At 30.9% G+C, this 24,245-nt stretch overlaps 5 protein-coding genes across 7 annotated transcripts; 2 read left to right on the top strand and 3 right to left on the bottom strand.

Moving 5' to 3' along the window:
• Positions 1-105: 105 nt before the first annotated feature.
• On the bottom strand, positions 106-6,920 carry LOC138940752 (angiotensin-converting enzyme). 2 transcript variants are annotated; one of them, XM_070309927.1, is made up of 14 exons: positions 6,789-6,920; positions 6,603-6,647; positions 5,069-5,278; positions 4,834-4,998; positions 4,674-4,755; positions 4,352-4,492; positions 4,098-4,280; positions 3,661-3,755; positions 3,416-3,567; positions 2,691-2,818; positions 2,347-2,593; positions 2,175-2,264; positions 1,952-2,059; positions 106-1,836 (listed from the first exon to the last, which is right to left on the bottom strand). In XM_070309927.1, exons 3-14 carry the CDS (start codon positions 5,267-5,269, stop codon positions 1,248-1,250), a joined length of 2,181 nt encoding a protein of 726 aa, XP_070166028.1. In that variant the 5' UTR covers positions 5,270-5,278; positions 6,603-6,647; positions 6,789-6,920; the 3' UTR covers positions 106-1,247. The 2 variants fall into 2 exon arrangements, with proteins under 2 accessions (XP_070166028.1, XP_070166027.1); XM_070309926.1 differs by lacking the exons at positions 6,603-6,647; positions 6,789-6,920 and adding an exon at positions 5,444-5,478 and having other exon boundaries at positions 107-1,836.
• Positions 6,921-8,671: 1,751 nt separating this feature from the next.
• LOC138940753 (sphingosine-1-phosphate phosphatase 2) lies at positions 8,672-11,177 on the top strand. Of its 2 annotated transcripts, XM_070309929.1 has the most exons (6): positions 8,674-9,019; positions 9,177-9,237; positions 9,354-9,951; positions 10,054-10,255; positions 10,381-10,605; positions 10,693-11,177. In XM_070309929.1, exons 3-6 carry the CDS (start codon positions 9,462-9,464, stop codon positions 11,108-11,110), a joined length of 1,335 nt encoding a protein of 444 aa, XP_070166030.1. In that variant the 5' UTR covers positions 8,674-9,019; positions 9,177-9,237; positions 9,354-9,461; the 3' UTR covers positions 11,111-11,177. The 2 variants fall into 2 exon arrangements, with proteins under 2 accessions (XP_070166029.1, XP_070166030.1); XM_070309928.1 differs by lacking the exon at positions 9,177-9,237 and having other exon boundaries at positions 8,672-9,019; positions 9,457-9,951.
• Positions 10,631-13,314, bottom strand: Pih1d1 (PIH1 domain containing 1). The gene is made up of 7 exons (XM_070309930.1): positions 12,717-13,314; positions 12,547-12,637; positions 12,302-12,484; positions 12,008-12,180; positions 11,721-11,942; positions 11,510-11,653; positions 10,631-11,426 (listed from the first exon to the last, which is right to left on the bottom strand). Exons 1-7 carry the CDS (start codon positions 12,777-12,779, stop codon positions 11,397-11,399), a joined length of 906 nt encoding a protein of 301 aa, XP_070166031.1. The 5' UTR covers positions 12,780-13,314; the 3' UTR covers positions 10,631-11,396.
• A 791-nt stretch (positions 13,315-14,105) lies between these two features.
• Positions 14,106-18,592, top strand: Eif4b (eukaryotic translation initiation factor 4B). The gene is made up of 12 exons (XM_070309794.1): positions 14,106-14,214; positions 14,444-14,572; positions 15,400-15,581; positions 15,714-15,821; positions 15,906-16,134; positions 16,301-16,528; positions 16,613-16,883; positions 17,143-17,188; positions 17,279-17,384; positions 17,495-17,600; positions 17,692-17,758; positions 17,833-18,592. The coding sequence occupies exons 1-12, from the start codon at positions 14,205-14,207 to the stop codon at positions 17,899-17,901; spliced, it is 1,551 nt and encodes a 516-aa protein (XP_070165895.1). The 5' UTR covers positions 14,106-14,204; the 3' UTR covers positions 17,902-18,592.
• Positions 18,593-18,892: 300 nt separating this feature from the next.
• Sec15 (exocyst complex component Sec15) lies at positions 18,893-23,687 on the bottom strand. The gene is made up of 13 exons (XM_070309861.1): positions 23,307-23,687; positions 22,742-22,907; positions 22,172-22,458; positions 21,976-22,078; positions 21,632-21,874; positions 21,400-21,567; positions 21,254-21,325; positions 20,591-20,725; positions 20,150-20,520; positions 19,845-20,079; positions 19,639-19,780; positions 19,346-19,532; positions 18,893-19,274 (listed from the first exon to the last, which is right to left on the bottom strand). The coding sequence occupies exons 1-13, from the start codon at positions 23,375-23,377 to the stop codon at positions 19,148-19,150; spliced, it is 2,307 nt and encodes a 768-aa protein (XP_070165962.1). The 5' UTR covers positions 23,378-23,687; the 3' UTR covers positions 18,893-19,147.
• Between the last annotated feature and the right edge of the window lie 558 nt (positions 23,688-24,245).

Genomic DNA, 24,245 nt, shown 5'->3' with positions numbered 1-24,245 from the left:
CTCATAAATTGATTTTTTTTTTTTTTTTTTTTTTTTTTTTTTTTTATAATAGATGATATTGATGGCTTAGTTTGACCAAATAACGCTCGTTTGCTATTTTCCAAAATTAGAACAATATTGTAGTTACTTAAAATTGTCATTTGCTACTTATAAAAATATTTATAAAAATTATATTTTTTAAATATTGAATGATTGAAAACATATGATTTATTTAATACAACTATAAATAGCTAACATTTTATTTTATTTTGCAAAATGTTTATTTAATTAATAAATACAGCGCAATTCACATGCTTTTGCGACTGATTTATAACTTTATTTCTGTATTCGATATAAGATGTGTGCGCGTGTGTTTTTAAAGATAAGTTAAACTGCATGATTTCTTTGGCACAATCGCATTGATTATTGTATCATTTTTAATTTATAGAACATCTTATTGTTCTGTGCTTGAAAAGGTATATGTCTTTAAGAAAAATATGAATTTCTCACAATGATACATAAACAATGCACAAGCGCAACATTCGGAGATGATATTAAATATTTGTAGAAAAATAGTCTATTTATACTAAGTACTTATATTGAACTATACTTAACGTTGTATATAATAATTCTCTTATTATTATATATAATTTTTATTTTTCTTAAACTACTTTTCTTTTTTAAACATCTCTTTTCATTTATCAATTATGTGTGCAAAATACTTATACACAACTTTATTAATTATTCTATAAACACAATAGAATATGGGAACATGATAAACCAATTAATAAGGTACAAATTTATCATTATAAATATTACAATAATTATACAATATTTAAAATTATTATATGTAGAAAAAAAATATAATTATTTAGTTTCTAATTGAATGATGTGCAATTTTTACCAGTTGTAATTATATAGAATTTTGGAATACATGATAAATTGATAGCGATATATTTAAAAGTACGACTTATGTAACATCAAACATATAATGGAAGTAGCTGAAAGCTCAGCTTGGATAAGACTTGAGGATAGAGATAAAAATGTAATCAAAAACACGATAATTATTAATGATGTTCGAAAAACAAAACATATGTAGCATATAAGGAATGCATGATATCTATAATGTTCCAATATTAATTACAGAATATATATATGTATAGCTTCCTGAATAAGAGATGCTGTTTGTGATAATAAATTACATGATCAAATTTTCTTAACGATTAAATGCGAGAAATAAATATATTTAATCACAAAAATGTATACTGTTAAACATACCGTCTATTTTTTGGCGTTTTACGACATCTTCGTCTTCCGAAAATTGCAATAATACAAATGATTACTATCGCTACAAGAACTGCGCTTACAGCCCATACTGCTTTGCTGGTGTTAATTTTATGTGTGCTATTATATTGTGTATCATTGAAAGTATCAAGCGTTAATGATGATTTATTTAAAGAAGTTTTGTTTGGTAAGTTTGAGTCAGAATTTTTTACTTTATCTTCTCGAGTATACACAGAAGATTTAAACTCTAAAGATTTTTCTACTTTCGTTTGCATGTTTTTCGCATTACTTGGTATCTTATGAGGTGATGACATAGCTTTTGTTGTTATACTGCTTATAGTAGTGGTTAGTTGTGATGTTACAGTAGGTGTATTGATATATTTTTCCAATTCCTCAAGTTCTTTATCTGCTGTTGCTCCAGATTTATACTTGAATTGCTTTTCGTTTTCTTCTATAAATTCTTCCAGTGGTGTAAAGTAAGAAATGAGAGCATCTGCAGATATATCGTCTATATCTACGAATTTGTCCAAAATATCTTGCCAATGAAAGGCTCCACCCTGTTGAATCATTTTTCTACACACAGACATAAAAATATCAATTAAAATTTTCTCATTTATCATTAATCATAGCTATTGAAAATGTATTCAATATCTGTATATCGCGTCGTTCTCATATTATATTAACTTACATTATATTGCCATTCATCAATTTTCCATCAATGCCATTGTATCTGACTTCAGTTGAGTCTAGAGTATATTCATATAACAGGAAAGATATCATTATGCCAAGAATTTTGCTGTAATAAATTTTTAGTATAAGTATAAAATTATATTTCTCTGCATTACACACATGCACATACATACAAACAAGCAAAAACATGCGCGCACACAATATGTATATGATATACTTACGGAAGGTATGGTTTATTCATAATAATATGACTGTCATCTAAGAAAGTAGGATTATCTGTATTCATAGAAGAGACACCTTCATATTCTTGCCTAATACACACAATTATATTCATATATTATAGTTATAAAAGTAAACTCTAAAGAAGATTCTATATTGTATTAAATATTATACCTATGTTTCCACCAGGATGATACCAAGTCCATAGGATCAATAATTTTCTCTTTAATCGCATTTAATCTCCACAGATCAGCAGAGTAATAATATGCTAATCGTGGAAGTACATTAAGAGCAGTTATTATTAAAGATACAATCATCCGTTGTTCGTTATCATTAGTACTGTTCATCAAATGAGTATGATTCAACCATGCAGGACTCAATGATAATATTCCAAATAATGTTGATATGCCTTCTTCTAATCCTGTAAGACCAAGTATTCTTAATATTTAATATTTTAACATTTTCCAAACAATTTCATATTGACATGTATATGTGTTTAAACCCAAATATTTCCTTACCCGAATATCTGTTAATTGTATTGAGAATAGGAGTGCTTTCTATAGTCATTTGATTAAATAGAATTTTCCCCATGTCTTCGTGAGCTCTCAAGAAATTGCTTATGGTGGCTTTAGAACAAGTGGACACTCTAAAATAATATTTGAATTTGGTATTGTTAAACTATACAGAAAGTAATAATATTTGTATCTAAGTTTTTGCAACAAATGTACATAGTGCCTACAAAAAAAGTAGTTATTATAGCATAAAATTCAAAATATATCTTTCTCTTATTGATAAATTTTCTTAATTTTTTTTATTCATATAAGATTTATAAATATGAATAAAACCGCTTCTTTTTTTTGCTTCTTTAACTTTATGCAGTTTCAAAATCCTGACATAATATGCTAATTTACAAATCAAGTTTATTTTTATTAACATAAAAAAATAAGTCGTTAAATTTGATCGAGATTATTAATTTTTTAAATAATTGGATGCTTTTGATGCGCTTTCTTTTTGTGTGGAAATCATACCGCGCAAACCCAAAATAGAACGATAAAAATAACTCTTGAATACATTACCGAAAAAAATGTATCAAAATTACTTTTTTCGTTACAAACGAAATCTATAATGTTGTAAGTGTATGTGTTAGGATAACAGTTATCAATAAAAATATCTGTAACAGCGTTACAAGTAGCGTGTTATTTCTTTTGTGTGTGTGTGTGTGTGTATGTGTACATGTATATACCTCATTGTACCATCTTGACAAAAATTTAATAATCTGGAAGGACAACTTCGGTTAAATTCGCTCTTATCCCAAAATTCTGCTTGTGGAACATGTTTCAATAGTATGGAACCCAATTTAGATGCAGTCTTATACAGATATTTTCCAAGATATTTCTATAATTTCAATTCAACAAAAAGCTTTATATATTGCAATAAAATAATTATAATTTGTAAATTTAATATTGTACGAAACAATAATATCTGTACCTTTTTCCAAAGATTTTTTTTAATATCATAGATTAACTCTGAATAGGGTAACACATCTGATGATATATCTGTCCAGTCACGTGTTTGTAAGCCACCTTTCAGGTAAAAACACACCAATTTAAGATTCGAAATTCCAAAATTTATCAATAATTATTTGTTCATTATTTTTATCATATATTTTTAATATTTTGCATCCGCACAGTCTTTTTTTTATAAAATATTTTATATTATAAAATAAAAAAAATTTAGCAGAAATATACGAGCTTCAAAAATTGATGATAGATTGGATATTAATTTATTCTTTGATGAATCTTCCAATGTTATATACACACAACTTTTTTCTTTCAAAAATTCAAACTACAAGTTACTTGCAATAATGTTACATGTAAACACAAATGGCGAAACCAATTCATTATCATAAATAATTATTATCTTACCAAATAAATAAACAGGAAGTGTATCATTTACAACAAACTCATGCTTTTGAGCTAAATTTGTATTGATAAATTTTAGAATCTTCTTATAAAGATTATTAATCCGACTCCATTCATTATTTACTTTATCATACCCATCAGAATATCCTGACAACATCTCCCAGTATTCTTTAACACTTTTAGCATCTATAATCAAATATTTAAATGCTATGTATATACAAAATTTAATATGCATTATAATTTGCATCAATGCTAACCATTTTCTTTTGCAGCTTTAGAAACCAGTAGTAAATTGTTTGAATAATTTGTAACTAATGGTATCAATTGGTAATACCAATTATTCCAGGCAGTTTGTTTATCTTCGAGCCTTCCGCTATGAGAGAGAAAATATTCCACATCTAAATTCACACACAATTATAAATATTATATTAATAAAATAGAGTATTGTACAGTTTGCAAATAGAAATAAAATAGAATCTTTATTATGCGATATATATATATATATAATAGCAATTATTAATAAAATTATTCTCACATTTTATATATAAGTAGTTAATAAAATTATACTATAATATGTACCTTCTCGTGAATAGTTGTGCAATTTATTCGTATAACCGATGACTGATTGTTGCAGCTCCATAGTGCCAGCAAAATGTATAAGCTGTAAGATTGTTTAATATATTTTAAAGTTTCTATTATATACTAAAATTAAAAGCTATAAAAGCTAAAGGTCTCTTACTTTCTCCCAATCTTTGTCTTTTAGCAGTGCATCACCTGGTTTTTTAATTAAGTCATATTTGTATCGAAGGGATGGATTGAGCTCTTCTTTCGTGTTCTCTGTTTTATTAATTATCTCATTTTTCCACGTTTTGATAGATTCTGCATAACTGTATTGTTGTATTTCCTAAAAAATTGCACAACAAATAATTTAATCTATAAAAAAGTAACAAGTGCAAATTTAATAGTATATTTACCCATATTGATAATGTTTTATTGGAAGGTGAGATAATAAATGACCACTGAACATTGGCAGTGTTGTAACACGCATCTTCGTAATCCAATTCAATCAATTGTAAAAAAGCTTCAATTTCATCTTCCAAGAGACTGCCATTCAGCGGAACAGTAGTTACACAGACAATAAGATTAAAAATGATCCAGTTCCATTTTGATAGCATCCCTTTAATCTGCGAATTAAATGCTTGTGTTTTTAATATTTAAATCTTTGAATGAAGAAAGAGCAAGAATATCTTATCAAGAGCATAAGTATCTTAGCTCATTATAATATTATAATATTAACGATATTCGATATAATAAATTTTATATTTATTAATATAATTTTATATATATACCCAGATAGAGACTCTTCCAAGCTGAGAGCAAATCTTGGCAAGTGCCTAACCTGCTACAAATCGTTGTCAGCAAAAAGACTATAAATTTGATAGAGGAATTATTATTGTTGTTTGTTGGCATAAACACCGAGCAGAATTTGTGTGCGCGCAATCTGATAAAAGATAATCGGCAGCAAAAACAGCGCAGAATTTGCAATTTCTAATCACATTTAAATATAATAGTAACATACGCGACAACAGGTTACATGTTAGGTTACGTTTCTGCCAATCTGCTGTCAGATTCCGCAAGGACATAGGACAGATCATCGTTCTTTGCGTTACCATCGACCACCGATAAGTCAGGTAAATTTTTGTGATCAAGGGATGTTTTCCAGCAAGGACACATATAGAGGGCACATTCCATAGACATAGTATATCTAGATCGAGTGTTGAGGAGTGGGAGCTGTCGTGCACGTAGAAAAGGATATACTCTGTTTCGTGCTCCTTGCGTTCTCTCTCGTTCGCACGTAGCATGACGAAAGAGAGCGCTATGCTCTGTGCGAGCGAGAAAGAACGCAAGGGGCGACGAAACAGAGTATGTCCTTTTCTACGTGCATCTTGAACGTCTTCGACCGGTTCTACAATAAATCGTATGTCGTTAATCGTAAGGAAATTGACCAATCACAATCGATAATACAAAAAAAAAAAAAAAAAAAATGGACTGTGGTTGGTCAATTTGCTTACGGCTAACGACATACGACTTATCGTAGAATCCCGGCCTGCCTGTTATGTCGACAAAATAAAAAATTTCCATATATAGCTTTTACTCAGTCAATCAAAAACACAAAAATAACTTCTCTGCAATAATTATTATTTGATTATTTTCCGAAATCAATTTCTATCAAGAATACTTCGATATTTTTTTAAGGATTATTTTTAAAAATAACCATAAAGAGTAATGTTTGTAAACAAGATGTGAACAAGTAAGCTAATATCGATTAAACCGATTAAATGATGTAATGATTAACAATATTTATTAAGAAACGCGAATACAATTCGCAATTATCGCTGATTATTGTTATTAACAACTTAATTTTCGAAAAAATATATATAGCAAGAAAAAGTAAGACAAAAAGTGTAAAAAAAAAATGCAAGTAAAATATATTGCTTGTGTATTTACCTTCAATAAAATCGAGAGTTGTTATGCTCGATTCTCGTTCGCACACTATATGAACAAATGGAAAACAGCGTGTGGCAAAATGTGAATGAGAATAAATTCAACAAGACAGTATCGACCGTAGAGATTGAACTGATTGTCTGACACGTTAGATTATCTCACAAAGCTCAAAGTTCATCGAATAATTACAGTTTAAGAAGAAGGGTCCAATAAGCGGACTCGCATGCTTAATAGGTTGGCAATGTGTAACGTGTTATCAAGATGCCAGGACTCCGGACTTTGATGTCGCGCAGTACACGTATGCTATATGACTGACTAATCATCCCAAGACTTGGCAGCCAAATTGTAATTGATCGAAATTCCATCGCATCACGCCACTATTTCCAACGTCAGTGCATGATGATGCGTATATCTATTATATCTACTACGCCTATTTGTCGTCATTTGCCATTTGCATCAGAGAGAAAACTGAGAGTGGCCATGCACAGAATTCTTGAGATTCTTGCATGTCATTTTTAAATAGACTTGCATGTCTATTTTGATGAAATAACACTACAGATTGCTTTACTATACTTGTAAAATTGTCCGAAAATTATGCTAAAAGCATATATATGTTTCGTATCACACTCATTTTACGGCTGTTTATTAACTGTCAAGGAAAAAGCATAGTTTTCGGATAATTTTAAGGGTGTGCTAAAGTGATCTGTAGTGTTGTTTCATCAAAATATCTTTTTATTTTAAAATTATTATTTAAAAATGGGATGCGCAAGAATTCTCAGCGTGTCATTCTCGCCTCGCCTTGACGTCACGATTCCAATATGGCCGCAGCGAGTGCCTAGGGCCCATCAATGGCCTAGTTTACATCGATATACTTTAATACGTACTAAATACTATACCGACCAATCAGAACCATTTCATTCTTTGGAGGAATGACTATGGGCGTTTACCAGCAAGGTATACAGATGACACAGTGTACTACGCATTATCACGCGATTGGCTATCAAATACAGAATTTTAAATTTCTTCATTTGACAGCTAATCATGTGATAATGTGTAGTACACTGTGTCATTTGTGTACCTTGCTGGAAAACGCCCTATGACTGGTCAAGTACTTAATACATATTAAAGTATTTCGGTGATTACGTTTACACGTTACCCCTAATCGGGTTTAATAACATCCGTAGTTTTAAAGCCCGTATCAGACTACGCATTGAAAATTGAAGATTGAAGATTAAAGATTGGAATTTGACTAATCAGAACAAAAGGAACTAAAATTTCTTTATCCTGATTGGTCATATCTCAATCTTCAACCTTCAATCTCAATCTTCAATGCATAGTCGGATACGGGTTTATAGCTGGCCAATCACAGTCATTCCATTCTTCAGAGGAATAGCTATGATTGGTCAGTTTTACTACTACGGATGTTATTAAACCCGATTAAAAGTGCACATTTTAGATTATACATGAGGTCTGTTCTTTACAGCTGAACTGGCTGCACCAGTTCAGAGCTCATCCTTCTCCTCCCAATAGGGACAGAAAAAGATAAACTCTGAACCAGTGCAGCCAGTTCAGCTGCAAAGAACAGACCCATGGATAGCTGCAGGACCAACATGGCGATCATGTGAAGCATGGAGGGGGTAACGATGTCGCTTCTCTGATTTATATAGGACTCTACTGCCATCTGCCATGTAATGGTATCTTAATGAAACTGGCTTATTGTTAAGAAAACGCGCGCATGCGGATTGTCAATCAAGTACACGAATTGTGGGAGCGAGAGGTTGATATACGTCTGCACCGTAATGTTTTCGCCAACGCCGTTTATTGGGAAGATATGTGATTAGCAATATAGTAGTATTACATATATGTTCGTAGTGTAATACGGCCTTTAATGGCAGTATACCTTGAATGCTTGGAACTGTATATATATACATATGTAAGAAACCCTAAAGCATTTTTGAAATATGCGTATTGTGCGATTATGAATTTTGTTATAAAATTTATAATAGTACATAAATTTTATATATAATAATACACAAATATAACGTATAAAGCCGTAATCTTCTCGATTACTCATTGAGATATGACATAAATCTTTTCGATTCACAGTCGTCGATAATCGCTTCGGATGTACTTTTATATTACGTGACGTTCGTCGCATCCCTATCACGTATTTTTTCCCGATGCTCCTATCTTATGTTCTTTATTCAATGGTTCCAAAGTCCCAGTCCCAACCGACCAAATTTGGCCAATATGGACTACGTTCAGGGAACACGCTTTTAGCGCTACGAGCGTGCTCTGTTTGTTATTTATTGAAAGTTGAACAAGAACAGAGCATGCTCATAGCGTTAAAAGCGTGCTCCCCGAACGCAGCCATGACATACTTCCTAGGGTGCGTTCCAGGAGCATGCTTTTAGCACTCGGTATGCTTTGTCCTTGTTCAATTTTCCATAAATAACAAAGATAGAACACGCTTTCGGCGCGTAAGAGTGCTTTCGGAACGCAGCCCTAATCTTACAAAACATCCATTTACAATAGTTTATTTTATATATATACTATTTTTATGATTTTTGTGTTAAGTTTTATTCATTACTCTACACATGCTAAAATATATATATAAATAAAATTTCATTGAAATTCGGTGAGTAAAGTAGGCTCGACATATTCACCGAAAATTTATTTTTTGAACTTATTTAAATTACATTATTTGTGCAAAATATCTAATATTTATGTATAACATTATTAAAATTTGTACAGATTACTCGATGGAATGTTCTTTCGGCTATGAGAAAGAAATATTAATAATTCTTTAAGAGGAAAGATTAATTTAAAATTGATTAGGTTCTCTCTCTAATTTCAGTCAGAATGATATTAGAACTAATTGATCAGTTAAAGGATCCTCAACTAGTTGCGACAATACAAAAATTTTTTGGTGTTAAAATATATTATGATAAACATTTTAAGGAGTTTAAATCTAATAAAACAGCTCAAAAAACTGAGAAGAGAGAACATGTTAGTGTTGATCATAATGAAGAAAATTATATTTTGACTTGTCGTAATCGAAAAATGAATGGCTGTAATACAAACAGTTCAAAAACATTAAATAGATGCATAGAACAAATGGAATTTTTAAAACGGCAAAAAAATGAATCAATAAACAAAGAAGAAACTTCAACAGTTTCAGAAAATTCAGTTTATACAATCACTAATTCATTTTGGTATTATCTATTTTTGTTTGGAACTGGACTAGGAGATGAAATCTTTTATTCATCTTTTATACCTTTCTTGTTTTGGAATATTGATGGAGCTGTTGGTCGAAAAGTAGTCTTAGTATGGGCCATTGTTATAACTATTGGTAAAATCAATTACTAATTAAGAATAAAATACAATATGTCATACTTTATATACATTGCATAATGTTATGTAATTTATTCTTAAATTTGTTATATATTTTTAGGGCAGGTATTAAAAGATATAATTTGTTGGCCCAGGCCAGCATGTCCCCCAGCAGTTAGAATACAAAATAAATGGTCACAAGAATACGGAATGCCATCTACTCATGCTATGATCGGTTTTGCGATACCATTTAGCATAGTATTATTTACAATGAACAAATATACTTATTCATCTTTTATCGGTTACTTTATTGCTTTAGTTTGGTAAGTTAATACATTTTTATATAATACATTATTTAATATTTTATTATTAATCACTTATTAATATCTGTTAATTAATTATATTTATGTAAAATAATTGAATTGTGCGACATGCAAGATTTTTCTAGGTGTGTACTTGTCAGTATGAGCAGACTCTATTTAGGTATGCACACCGTGTTAGATATTGTAGTTGGTTTAATATTAACAATTTTGTTAATGATTCCATTGGTACCTCTAGTAGACATAACAAATTCTTACATCATTACCAGTTTTTGGTTATCAGCATTCCTGATTATGATTAGTATCGCTGTTATTGTGTATTATCCACTCGGCGACAAATGGACACCTACTAGGTATAGATAAATCATTGATATCATATATAATTATACAAATAATTAATTTTTATTCTCTCTTTTACATGTAATTATGATTTATTTCAGAAGTGACACTGCCATGGTTGTGTCAGTTACAGCAGGAATTCACATGGGAGCATGGCTTAATTATTATACTGGTATATTAAGTGCATCGTTAGTTTCGCCACCATATCATATCGTTTGGCCAACATATTCTATACTTGGTCATCTGATTCTTAGAACTGTACTCGGTTTTTCTATTGTTATTGCAACAAAAGTTCTCTGCAAATACCTCAGTTACACTATAATATGCGTCATATTACGAATTAATTGCAAGGAGCTTATGAAATGCCAGGATTATAGTGGAAATCAAAATAAAGTGTTCGTCGATCTAATTTACAAATATATAGCATGTTTCATGATAGGTATAATTACAGTATATTTGTTGCCACAAATTTTTAGCACGATAGGTATCGAACGATCGGCATTTTATACAGAAATGTAAAAAACTTAATATGAAATTTATTGTTCAATTTATATTGTTCTGCGAAATATACTTTATATCTTGTTTATTTATTGAGCATTATTTTTTTAGTAAGAGATCTAGATCCAAAAAGAAAAATATATTAATTGATATAGAGCATATACAATATATATTTTGTAAGTTAGAAATTAATAGAAGCTTTTGAATTATAAATAATAAAACTTTCATTATTTTGATAAAATTAAAATTTTTTTAGAGAGATAACTGCGAAAGTAGAATCTCATTTCAGTATTCATACTTTTTATTTTTATTTTATTAATGTATCTATTCGTAATATCTGGAAAAATTAAAAAATATGTACAATGGATCTTTTATATATATATATAAACAATGAAAAAAAAGGAATACATAATTTCTTACCATAATACTATAATCCAAAAAGGCTTTTGCACTATTTGCTTCAAGCGTATATGGAAGTAAAATATCATAAGAACAATAAGTTTTCTTATCCATGACATTTATGCGATCAGAATTAATCAATACTACTACATCCTCAACTGAAATCTGCAAAAGAAAAAAACATATAATACCTAATCTGTAAAATAATGTATTTAGCAATTTTGTGACTCACGCTTCTTGACATGTCAAATAAAACTATTAAATGCTCAGCTGGACCTTTTAATGGTTTTTTTAAAATTACATAATCCATTTTTGCTGTATTTTTATCTTGTATATTAATTGTGTTAATGATAGGTGTCATAGAACTTGAAATTTCTTCAATCAATGGTTTGTGATCTTGCGGCTTTTTAAGCTCGCGATTTTCTATTGTATGCTGTTGCAATTTTCCCATTACCTGCAATATTATTCATTAACATACTTTAGATAAATACTTACATAACATTTTTTATATACACTTACTGTTCGATTTTTAAGAATAACATAATTCTCCATATCCAGTTTTTTATCAAATTTATCTGCCACTCCACTCAGTATAACTAATATCGTAAATGCCATGAAATGTTTTTTCTCTTGGCACTTTTTAAAATACGCTTCATTTATCATGACATCGTATGTAGCACTGGGTATACCAGCTATATGTATATATATATATATATATACATATATACATATTGTATATAAAATTCACAAATATTTATTTACAAGATAATTAATAAATTCTAATAATATTTAAAAAACTGAGATTGTCATTACATTTATCAGCTTCCATCCTTTCAGCATATATACTCATTGGTATAACATAATTAGGTACTTCATCATTTAAAAGTTTAAATAGTTCAATATCGGATATATCTTCTGGTGGTGGAATTTTATCAGATACACATATGTTTACAAAACTCTTTTTCCCGTCAGCTGTTCTTGTTTTTACACAGATACCTATAATCATATTATGAAAAAAATTTTTATTCGTACTAAACAGTGTACAATGTCATACAAACCAGGAGTAGGTTGTACAAGGATAGAAGTTTTCGAATCAAACTGTTTCATTAACTCATCCATCTGCTGATTTAAAGCATCTCTATCTTTATCCTGTTGGACAAATTGAATATTTGTCATTCTAATCACTTTTTATGTACATTAATTTAATGTATATTTTTCATATATTTACTGGTAGTAACAAATTTTTCATTTTAACAGAATCGTCAATATCGAGAAATTTGGCGTCATTCATAATTATCTTTCTAACGAGAGATAAAATAAACAGTTTTTATTTTTCTAAGCAATTACTACAACTTAAATATCTCAATGTAGAAAATTAATTCTTTTTTTTTTAATTGAAAAGCTTCTTCTCTTCTATGGCTGGTTGGATACATGAAGGAAGAGTAAGGAGTAAGGAGAGTTATCAAGTTATCTAGTTAGATTCGAAATGGTCACGAAAAATGTTCCGTATGTGGCCAGGTTTGCCAAATGGAATAACTTGGACCAATTCGTCGCCATCTTGAGTATTCGTACATATATAGTGTTATGTTTAATTGTATTAGTGATCAGTAAATGTGTTGGATGACACACTACTTACTAATTACTACTCAATTAAACGTAACACTATACGTATACGAATATTCAAGATGGCGACAAAATGGTCCAAATTATTCCATTTGGCAAACTTGGCCACATAGGGAACATTTTTTGTGACCAACTTTTTTTCTTTTCTACACTATCGAGATAACTCTCCTTAATCTTCCTTCATGGTTGGGTATTAGATTCGCCCATACACCATTGTTTCTTATGGAAATAATAATAATAATAAGTATCCTCTAATGCGGCGTCTACAATAGAGATTTTAAGCCCTAAGCCTTAAGAAATTAACCAATCACAGTCAAGTATGAGAAGAGTACTCGACTGTGATTAATCAATTTCTTAAGACTTAGGGCTTAAAATCTCTATTGTAGACGCCGCTTTAGAAGAAAAGATAAAAAAAAAAAGGTCCAAACAAAGGACACACGCGTAACGGGTCAGAACACGTCCATACTCGACCAAGGCTCTTTTTAATTGAACCCTTTTTAATTGAAAAGGAAGATACCAGATACCACCCATCGACATACAGCTCCGGGGATAGTTGCCCTTTTCATGCCGATATGTGAAGTGCGGCGTCTACAATAGAAATTTTAAGCTCTAAGCCTTAAGAAATTGACTAATCACAGTCGAGTATTCTTCTCATACTTGACTATGATTGGTCAATTTCTTAAGGCTTAGGGCTTAAAATCTCTATTGTAGACGCCGCTTTAAGCGGGGAGCACACACTTTTGCATAAGCGCATAATCATAAGCATAAGGAATTTGATTGGTCCATTTCCTTAGGCATATGTTTATGGACTAATCAATTTCCTTATGCGCAATTTGGTTATGCGCTTATGCAAAAGTTTGTGCTCGGGCTCTTCTCTAGACATCGGTTGATATGAGTGATTGTGTCCAATCGTACTGTGTCCTGTGTCCTGTGATGTAGGATTTTGGAACGCACTCCTAGGCATATGACATATTCATCATTCATCTTATACAGATGTAGTTTATGTCTTACTGGTCGTACGACTGGTTGGTCGTGTGGTTCACGTAGATTCTGAGATAGTGACACGTATTTCCGTTGATTTTGGATCGTTATTATGTCTTCAGGTACAGTTCTATTACTTGCAATCGTAATTTCCGCTGAAGAACGATTCCTTCAGAAGCAAAGATAATCCCGGAAATATTACTCGTGTTGGCCTTTTTGTCCTGCATGTTCGCACCTAACCAAACTGCTTGTGACGTGGTCTCTCTCATCATGCTTTTAATATCAGCTCTGTGGTACACTCGCGACGGAGTACAATGGTACGTCCTAATGATAATTTGTGTGTATGTACAGGAAAGAAGGGTAAGAAGAAGAAGGGTGTGACTGTCGATTTATGGTCGTTTCTCGCTGACGGAAACGGGCCGACCCCTAATATACCGCTGAAATCTTCAAATTGGGTTGACGACGTAGAGGATGATCATGGTAAGCCAAAAGAGTTTCCGTTACTTGAGTTGGGAACTGATCGATTCGTTGCGATATTGATGAATCATTTTCATTTAAAAAATGATAAAAGTCAAATTTGTTCTTGGCTATTAGATATATCTGTTTACATGTACCAAGAAATCTGCCAAAATTATATGTTGCAAATTATGCGCTTCATATTATGTGGGCAGAATAGGCAATAGTCGAGCATTCCTGCAGTTTCAGTGTTGGCAAAAATGTAGCAGAAATAGAGCTGTTGTCTCAAAAGATAACTAAAAATACAGCAAAAATAGCAGGAATATAGCATGGTCTGGTGTGGTAAAATAGTGGTAGAAACACACCAATATCATATAAAATATATTGTATTGTAGTAATATCGGATTAATAGTGTTTTTCTAATGGTTCTATAACTATATGATACATTTCTCTCGTATTCAAGTTTTTATCATGGGCAAATAGAGAGATTGCGACTAATGAGATTAAAAGTTTATAATATCTGTTTTTATTAATTTCTGATACAATTCTAATAGAGAATATGAAACTGATTGTTTGGAAACCAGATAAATGAATAGAAAATTGTTCGTTTACTGACTTAAGCTGCAAAATAAGAGTTTATTTGCCAAATAAACAAATTATTAATAAATAAATTTATTATTAAATTTAATTATTTTGTTAATTACTTAACTATACCAATTGTTTATATGTTATATTACATTTATGACTGAAAAATTATAATGGTGACATATATATATATTATATATATAGTATTATAGCATACAAAACTATTTATTTTTTCTTATTATATATATATTTTTTTAACATTACAGAAGGATATTCATCAAGAAGCAGCAAAGATCCAGTTATTTTACCAACAGCTCCTCGAGCTGCACGAGGACCTGGCATTGATGAAGAAAATATCCCTACAAGTCCTCCATATGTAGCCTATATAAGCAATCTGCCCTATGATGTAGATGAAGCTGATTTAGCTGACTTTTTTGCAGATATGAAGGTCGATTTCTGCAAATATTTTTATTAATATAAGATTTTGTTTACACAAATCTTAATTGTTTTGATTATCAAATATGAAATATAATTCTATTTTTATATAAGTTAGTTACAATTTATGTATTTTTTTGCATAGATATCCAACATGCGTTTGCCGAAAGATGCAAATAAAATTAGGGGTTATGGATATGTTGAATTTGAAGATCGTCAAAGTCTAATTGATGCTCTTTCTATGACAAACACAGTAAGCAGATGTGATATTTAATGATACATATTAGCAACATCAAAATTTGGACTATTGAAATTATGCCAAAAACATCCTTTATAGACTATAAAGACGAGACGAGTAAGAATCGAAGTTTCAAACAGCAGTAATGATGATCGTCGAGGCAGTAGAATGGGCAGAGACAATCGTAGGGATAATTATGATGATCCAGAGCGTACATCTGGCGATTGGAGAAGTGGGCCGCGTGAAGATTTACAGGATGAAGATTCTTATCGTAGTCGATATGATAAAGATCGATATGACAATAGAGACCGGCGAGATGATAGAGACAGTATGTGTGTGTGTGTGTGTGTGTGTGTGTGTGTGTGTGTGTGTGTGTGCTAAAGAATACGCGTGCGCGCACGTGTGTATTCTAAATTGTACATTTACAAATGAAAATTAAAAATATTCTTCAGGAATTAACTTTATAATAGAAAATATATTCTTGTATTAAATAGGACATGAATATGATAACAAGCCTGGTGCATGGCGCGAAAGAGACAACAATGATAAAGGATTTAAAGACAGAAGTGGCTTCAGAGATGATAGTAAGGATAGAGACTGGAATCGTTATAGCGATAGAGGAAGAAGCAAAGATCGGGATGGGGACCGAAGCAGCAGTTTTGGACCCCGTCGCAATTATGGCGACTCCGATTGGGATCGCCGACAAGACCGAGATGCGAAACGTAAGTATACAATTATCCAGAGAAATGATAAGATACGTTGTATTTTTGATTTATTTATATCTTAATTTAATTATTATTATTTAGCTGAGTCGCGACAACGACCGAAACTGCAACTGCAGCCTCGCACGAAACCCGTGGAAGCTCTTGGAATTTCGAAAGACCAAATTGAAGAAAGTTCGGTGGAATCGAAATCAACAACGGGATCGGAATCGACTCAACGAGCTCCGGCTCCTACATCCATATCGGCAGTCAACATTTTCGGCGCTGCGAAACCTGTAGATACTACTGCTCGTGAACGAGAAATAGAAGAGCGTCTTGCCAAGTCTTATGCCGAATCACGATCCCGAGAAGAAATGTATGTATAATTTTTAACATCTAAAGATTGGATAAGATTGGAGTCTAAGAAGGATTACGCCGACGTTTTTTTTTAATACAACAATTAAATGTCCATAGCAGCGCCATTATATCCACTTTCGAGATTTGGAATTATTTAGCTACATCCACTTTTCGACATTGCTACTATAAACGCCATTTGGTGCCCTATCTGTGCATGCTCGCATATAAAAAGCGCTCAGTCTTTTATTTTTATTAAAAATTCAGATATTTTTTTTCAGGGACAGCAAGGAGCGTAAAGATGGTACTTCGGGTCGACGTAATGGCGTATGTATTTCAATTTGAATATAAATAATATATTTGGAATATTAAAAAAAATATGTGATTCAACGCGCGCTAAATAATTGCCGTTTATAGGAAGGACGCGACGACAAGGAGAGAAGCCGACCGACTTGGCGATCAGAAGAAGATAAAGGTACTCGAGTCGAAAGATCTATGCCGCGATCTCAACTAGCGCGTTCTGGTAAACATTATTTTCAGATAATTATAAAATCTTTGTTTTCAATTCTTTGAAGAAAAGTACCAATAAAAATGACATGTAATGTATTTAACTGAAATATATTTGCAAAGTAGAAGAGCAAAATGAATCCAAAGCATCGCCAACTTCGCGTTCTGAAGCGCCAACATTTAAAGTATTTCATAAATCTACCGAGAAAGATACTCGTGCGGCTTTGGAAAGGTATTGACAGAGAGAGAAATATATTTATGAATATATATTCACATAGCATGTATTTTGAGTTTATCTCTATTTTATTTACTTTGTTATTTAGAGATCGTAAAGACAAAGAGAAGGACGAAATTAGCAGAATGCCAAAGGCAAAGGATGAACAAGCTCCGGTGAGAAAACTTAATTATTGTTTAAAACTATATTAATGAATGGTGTTATATAATAATAAGATTTTTTCTCGCAGAATTTTGTAGCTTCCAACAAATATTCCATGCTACATGATGATGTGGATCCCGATAATATTGATGAATAGTCCTAATCGATTTTTAATTTGCATCATCGACGAAATTGTGCCACATGCAACATACGATTATGCATTTTATATCAATAATTTGTTTTATCATTATTAAATATTGTATGGATTCACACACATTATACTCTTGGTATTACTTTATTGGAATTATTGTTGATTTGTATTTAATCTCAATTTTAATATTTTCTCAATACAAAAAAGAAAAACATCTATATATCTACATCTACATATATATTTACTTTATATTTCAGTATGCACGCGAAATATGTTTTGGCATTATTAAATCGCAACATCATAAATTTATTATGATTTCAAAGTAAACTCATCCATTGCAATCATTGCAATCGATCATTTTACATTTGATTTTAAAAATAATTATATTATACAAAGTATGATATATACAAATTGTGGGACTTTATACATCATACTTAATTCATTGTACAATAATTGTACGATATTGTGACTCATTTTACATGTAATATAACAATGCCAATATAAAAGGATATAATTAAATTAATAAGAGTATATGGGAAGATAAATATCTTATTTCTTTAATTCTTAATTCTCCCTGCACATACATGCATGTAACCGCGCGCATAAGCACACAAGTATTATATTTTAAAGAATTTGTTAATTGAATGCATACGATGTTTAAAAAAAAAATTAGCAAAGCCAAATATTTTAACACGAGAATCACTTGTAAATTTAAGTAATAAAAATGTTTACAATTTTTTATTGTTTTTCGAAACTGTTATATGCCCGTTTCTACCAGTGATTTTAATTCGATGGTTGATAAACTGCAGAATGACATCAAAATTTGTAACGATACGATTATGGTATATATTACATATAATAGAAACGTTTAATTTTGATGTTATAAAGTTAATCGATAATTAATTTTAAATCGTAAGGGTAAAAACAGGCAATATATAAGAAATGATTAAACTTAAGAAAGCATTTTCTAAAATGCTTGTTTTAATATAATCTCTTTTTAATTTTTACAATGCACTTAAAGTTTAGTCATCCATTTAAAAAATAATCAGTAGAATCAAAGAATATTTACAAAATATACAACATATATTAAAAAATAGGTCTTTGATAAAAAAATCAAGTAATACATAAAACAATTTTTATAATATTCATTATCAAGAATCAAATTTTTGTAATGTACTTATTTATAAAAATTATATATTTACACATTTTTTTATAACAGAACGCATACATTACATTAAATCGATTGCAACTTTTACTGCTGTTGAGTAGTCTGCGCCAATTGTCGTAACTGCTTTAATACAGTTTCAAGCAATTTCTTTTTATCCCTTTCACTTTTCTTCAACACAGAAAACATGGTTTTTTTATCAGATTCTTTCAATCTAGAAAAATATATATTATTAAGACTTTGTATACATTAATAACGTACAAAAGATGTAAATAATACACATACTTTTCTAGCAGAAGCACAGCCATATTTGGAGTTACTAAATTATATTTACTAGAATCCTGACCGTAATCATGAAAATAGGTAGGCCAATCCCAGCTCATAAATAAATCTAGTAATTGTCTTAATTGCAAAAAGTATTGCAATAAAGTTCCTTCTGGTAGACCAATGACTGGCTCGGAAGCAGCAAATTCTGGAAGTTACAATAAGATTTGAATTTCCTTAAAAATATATATATCGAGAGATAAAATATATATATATATATATATATATATATATATATATATAATAAAACTTACGTTCACATTGTATCGTATCTAAGTTAACTTGTTGCAACGCACCCATAGATATTTGTTTCACATCTTCACTGATTAATATATCTAATATGGCTTTAGCAATGTGAGAACATGCAGATTTGCATGCCACTTGAGCTACTTCGTCCTAAAATATTAATTATCAATTAAAGTATTTCGAATACACACGATCGTTATGTTGTGATATTTACTGGTAAATTAGTGAAGCATGTTAAAGTACTCCGCAAGAAAGCTATAAGATCCGTAATGAATCCCGAAGCATGTCCTTGAGGCTCCGCTAAATTCCAATCATAATTCTCCAATTCTAAAAATTCATCCAACTTGTTTTTCAATTTATCGCAAATCTGTTTTTCGGCATCATCTCGCGCGACTCGAAACATGGCAGATTCAACGCCCACACAGCTCAATTGCCCTTGATGTAACGTGCTAAAGAATTTATTATACATATACATAATGATCTATAAAAGAAAGAATAAACAATATACTAGATTCTTACCCAGTAATATTAGTAACAAATTCTTCCAAATATTTTGTAGATTTTTCGAGATATCCTGTGTTTATTATAATTTGAATTACTTGTAAAAGCGCTAAGGAAGGCTTGCGAAACAATGACGATAAACATCCGCTGAAAGTTCTCGTTAGTAAAAGATTCGTCGATTTGCATATCATTTCATCAATTTCAGTTTGGGTAAAATTCAAATCCTCTGAAAATTTTAAACAGGCATAAATAAATTCTTTCACTTGCTGATAGACCTTTGGTACCATGTCCGAAAATGGAAATTTTTTGGGAAACTCGGCTTCCTGCAGGTTCTTATCACGATAAGGAAATAGATTAAGAATTTGATCGTATTCAGCTTGCGTTGTCACCTGAAACATAATAATCGAGCAATAAGTCGGAGAAAGTCAAAAGATGAAGTATTTACAACATTATGATTACTTGAATCGGCAAGAAATTATCTTCGTCTAAAATATTCCTAAAAACTTGAACCCAGTGTTTCATTAGCACTTCGTTATAATGCACTCTGATTTCTTGTAATAAATCCCAAAGTTGTTCTACGGAATAGCCATAATTCTGTTTAAAAAAATTGAATAAAAAATTGTTTAAATTACATATGCATAAACGTATATACAGGGTGTCCCAAAATCACCAAATATCCCTCTAATAACAGATTGTCCAATTAATATGGAAATAACTTTTTCTCAACAGAAATGTCAAGGAAGGTTATTATTATTATTATTATTATTATTTTTTTTTTTTAAGATTCCTTTTCCCTTTCGTATATCTTTGCACAATTAAACTAAAAAAAAAAAAAAAAAAAAAAAAAAAAAAAAAAAAAAAAAAAAAAAAAATCCATTATATAAAGTAAACTCTACCTGAAATTAATCGAAGAATGTAGCTTCGTTAATCTTTTAAATCCACACAGATTAATTTGCCAAAAAGTCTCCTTCTTCAAATATTTACAACTCGGAAATGGACACGATATTTTCGTCGAGAAAAAATTGTTGCCAAATTAACCAGAGAATCTATTATTAAAAGGAGACATTCGGTGATTTCGGGAACATCCTATATAAAGAATGAAAGATGTACTTTATTACTTACTCTTAAGGTAGTATTGAATAGCATAACGAGATTCTTGATTTTCAATATGAGCGTAGCATCTGTGCAATATGCCTAAAAAATACATATTTCTTCATATTATATTAATCATAACGACCATATAACATTGAGAATAACGATATATTTACCGAATGTGTGCGTAAAGCATCAACTATCATGGATAACGTCACGTCCCAAAGCTCATCCAAATACGCGCGAGTAGCTAGTCCATTACCTGTATTCAATATGTGATCTTCTATGACAAAAAAACCAATAATACCTTGCAAATAGGTCTGATATCCGATCGTACTCTCATGCTAAAAATAAAAAATATTTATTAACATATAAACACATAGCCCGATACTCAAAAAATGGATTTACCATGTTAATAGGTGGTTGTAAAACTAGTCTAGCTTGTTGTTTTCTCTGTTGTCTATAATATATTTTAAAAGTTTCTTCCTCTCGAAGCACGGTATAAATGTGCATACATCGATATACCGGACTGAAATCCATCAAATCTCGAGCACTCAGTTCTTCTTCAGCCTCATTTAATCGATCATTGATACGAGACCTTCTTTTCTTCCTTCCAATAATTTCCGCTTCAGTCGCTAATTGTTCAGCAGTCTAATAAAAATAAAAAAAAATAAAAAAAAAGAATTGTCAAAGTTAGTAAATTATACATACATAATATCGGTATAAATATATCAATAGGAAATTATACCCACATGTCTCATGGCAACTTCACCAATTTTTGGCGAATATTTTCTAATATTTTCTAGAAAATCTCGTAAATCAGACATAGAGGCATCTTTTATATTTTCTCGCAATCTGACACAAAGATAACATTTTACATATATTTTTTCTCACAACTATACGTATGACAGGAAAATACTCGCAAATAATTCTTCTAATTAAATTTACCGTGGTATTTGTTGCGTGATTTGAAAAGAAAATCTATAATTCGTAACCTTTGGCAAATCACGATGTTCTAACTGTTCCAGTGTTTTTAACGCCGGATAAAAACGCTTGTCTTTTAATTGCTTTTGCAACTTGGCATACGCGGCTAAGACTGGAAGGCACATAGCGAGACTGTTTACAGCAGCAGCCATATTGTTCTCAACTTTGCGAGCTTTCACAAGTTCTTCACCCATTTCAATCACTTTGGTGGATGTAGCAGTAACGCGTTTATCAAGCTCTAATATTTCCGCCTGCAGTTTAGATATCATATATTAAAAGATAATATTTTGGTCATATAAAAATAGATTTTACATATTACATAACAATACCGCGCTATCAAGTCGTTGGGTCTGTTCTTTAGAGCTGAACCGGCTGTACTAGTTCAGAGCCCATCCTTCTTCTTCCAACGGGGAGAGAAAAAGATAAACTCTGAACCAGCGCAGCCAGTTCAACCGCAAAGAACTCTTTATAACATTATTATTATTATTATTATTATTATTTAAAAAAAAAAAAAAAAAAAACAATAACACTAACGTTCAGTTGTCGGGCTTGAGAGCGAACTTGTAAGAGTTCCCTAATAGAATCAATAAATCCCTGATAATGATGATTACACATCCTTTCGATATCCTTGTCACGAGCTTTAATACAATCGTCAAGTTTTTCCATAAACTTTTGATGTTCACGTCCATCATAAATTGCTCTACAACACAAAACAAACGTAATAATATTTTTGTTTTTTGTTTTCATCATCTTTAATCATACAAATTTCTTAAGCACAGTATCGTTTTATCATTTTAATAATATCGGAAACAAGATTAATACTCTCTTTTTATTAGAACCAGTAAATTCTAATTCATAGAATATTTGTGCTCGAGCATCACGATACTCGACGATCTCGACACGTTGAATATTCGCTTCAAATATTATATTATATACGTAGGTTTACCGCTAATTCTCTTAAAAACTATTTTCAAGCATATATATATTCGCGTACAATTTCACTTTTTCGTTTAAACAAAAAGGTTTTTTTTTTTTTTCCCTTCAAGAACATGTACCGTGACCTGTGTGGTTACAAATACAATTTATTAATTTTATTTACCGAAAAGTCGGGCCCAAATAATCGTCAATGCCCTCGATTTCTTGAATCAGAATATCGTATCGTTGCATCATCGCTAAATCCGAAAATCGTTAAAAACGATTAAAGTTTACAAAACATTAGAAACGGAATAAAAGCAGAGAAAAGCCTGAGAGAGGCAATGCCGGAGATTTTCGTGGGACGCTTTCTTTTTAGGCCGTAGAGCAGCGCCGTACATCCACTTTTAGGAATTGGAAACATCCACATCCACTTTTCGATATCGTCGGTCAAATCTCGTATCGTTCAATTAGTATTCAATCGGGTTGAATCGAGACATGTTCAAACGATACTCAATCATTAATTTCTTTGTTTATCGCAGGATAATATATGTATTTAATAGTTTAAACTAAAATGAATAAAAATATCAATCTTTATTTTAAGAAAGCCATGTTTTCATTACGAAGAGATATCGCGCACGCGCGAGAAAATTCGGCTCGTTTCACAACATTGCACCAAACGCGTCGCGGCAAATCAACGCATGCGCAGAATATACCAGTTCGCCAGGCTAATAGTCGCAATATAAACGGTAAAAGAAACATAACCTGTAAATTAAGATATAGTAGAAATGAATTCTATTTCTCATAACACCTGTTTTGTATAAAACAGTATATGACTCATGTAAACATTAAAACAGTGCATTAAATATCGGAAATTTACGATTGAAACAAAGTAAATATAGTATGTATGTATGTATTTTTTTTTTTTTTTTTTTAGTTATCGTTATTGTCAGGTTACGTTTACGTTTATTTACATTCGCAAGCAAATGTTAAGTTGGCTCTACTGTATATCTATGTATGTACACTATCTAGGATATGTACCCATCCATTACATATAGTTATATCTTGTATATGTACACACATATTTATTAAATTACTAGCGTAGAGTAACGTACGTATGCGTGTG

Source organism: Polyergus mexicanus, unplaced genomic scaffold (assembly GCF_030449975.1).
Source record: "Polyergus mexicanus isolate NDT 795.1 unplaced genomic scaffold, iyPolMexi1.0 SCAF_17, whole genome shotgun sequence".
Taxonomy (NCBI): Eukaryota; Metazoa; Arthropoda; class Insecta; order Hymenoptera; family Formicidae; genus Polyergus; species Polyergus mexicanus.
This window is presented reverse-complemented; position numbering and strand designations above follow the sequence as displayed.

Excerpts from the sequence above, each read along its gene's own strand:
- Sec15 (XM_070309861.1), bottom strand. The coding sequence starts at position 23,377 with ATGATGCAACGATACGATATTCTGATTCAAGAAATCGAGGGCATTGAC. Across the intron at positions 22,459-22,741 it reads CTCAAGCCCGACAACTGAAC|GCGGAAATATTAGAGCTTGA; the intron begins GTTAGTGTTATT and ends TCTAAACTGCAG. Across the intron at positions 21,326-21,399 it reads ATGCTTTACGCACACATTCG|GCATATTGCACAGATGCTAC; the intron begins GTAAATATATCG and ends TGTATTTTTTAG.
- LOC138940753 (XM_070309928.1), top strand. Across the intron at positions 10,256-10,380 it reads TACTTTATTGCTTTAGTTTG|GTGTGTACTTGTCAGTATGA; the intron begins GTAAGTTAATAC and ends AGATTTTTCTAG. Across the intron at positions 10,606-10,692 it reads GACAAATGGACACCTACTAG|AAGTGACACTGCCATGGTTG; the intron begins GTATAGATAAAT and ends GATTTATTTCAG.
- Eif4b (XM_070309794.1), top strand. Across the intron at positions 16,529-16,612 it reads ACAAGACCGAGATGCGAAAC|CTGAGTCGCGACAACGACCG; the intron begins GTAAGTATACAA and ends ATTATTATTTAG. Across the intron at positions 16,884-17,142 it reads TCACGATCCCGAGAAGAAAT|GGACAGCAAGGAGCGTAAAG; the intron begins GTATGTATAATT and ends ATTTTTTTTCAG.
- Pih1d1 (XM_070309930.1), bottom strand. The coding sequence starts at position 12,779 with ATGAATGACGCCAAATTTCTCGATATTGACGATTCTGTTAAAATGAAA. Across the intron at positions 12,485-12,546 it reads CCTTGTACAACCTACTCCTG|GTATCTGTGTAAAAACAAGA; the intron begins GTTTGTATGACA and ends ATATGATTATAG. Across the intron at positions 11,654-11,720 it reads TATTTGACATGTCAAGAAGC|ATTTCAGTTGAGGATGTAGT; the intron begins GTGAGTCACAAA and ends TTTCTTTTGCAG.
- LOC138940752 (XM_070309927.1), bottom strand. The coding sequence starts at position 5,269 with ATGCTATCAAAATGGAACTGGATCATTTTTAATCTTATTGTCTGTGTA. Across the intron at positions 3,756-4,097 it reads ACTTCCTGTTTATTTATTTG|GTGGCTTACAAACACGTGAC; the intron begins GTAAGATAATAA and ends TTTACCTGAAAG. Across the intron at positions 2,594-2,690 it reads TACAATTAACAGATATTCGG|GATTAGAAGAAGGCATATCA; the intron begins GTAAGGAAATAT and ends TTGGTCTTACAG.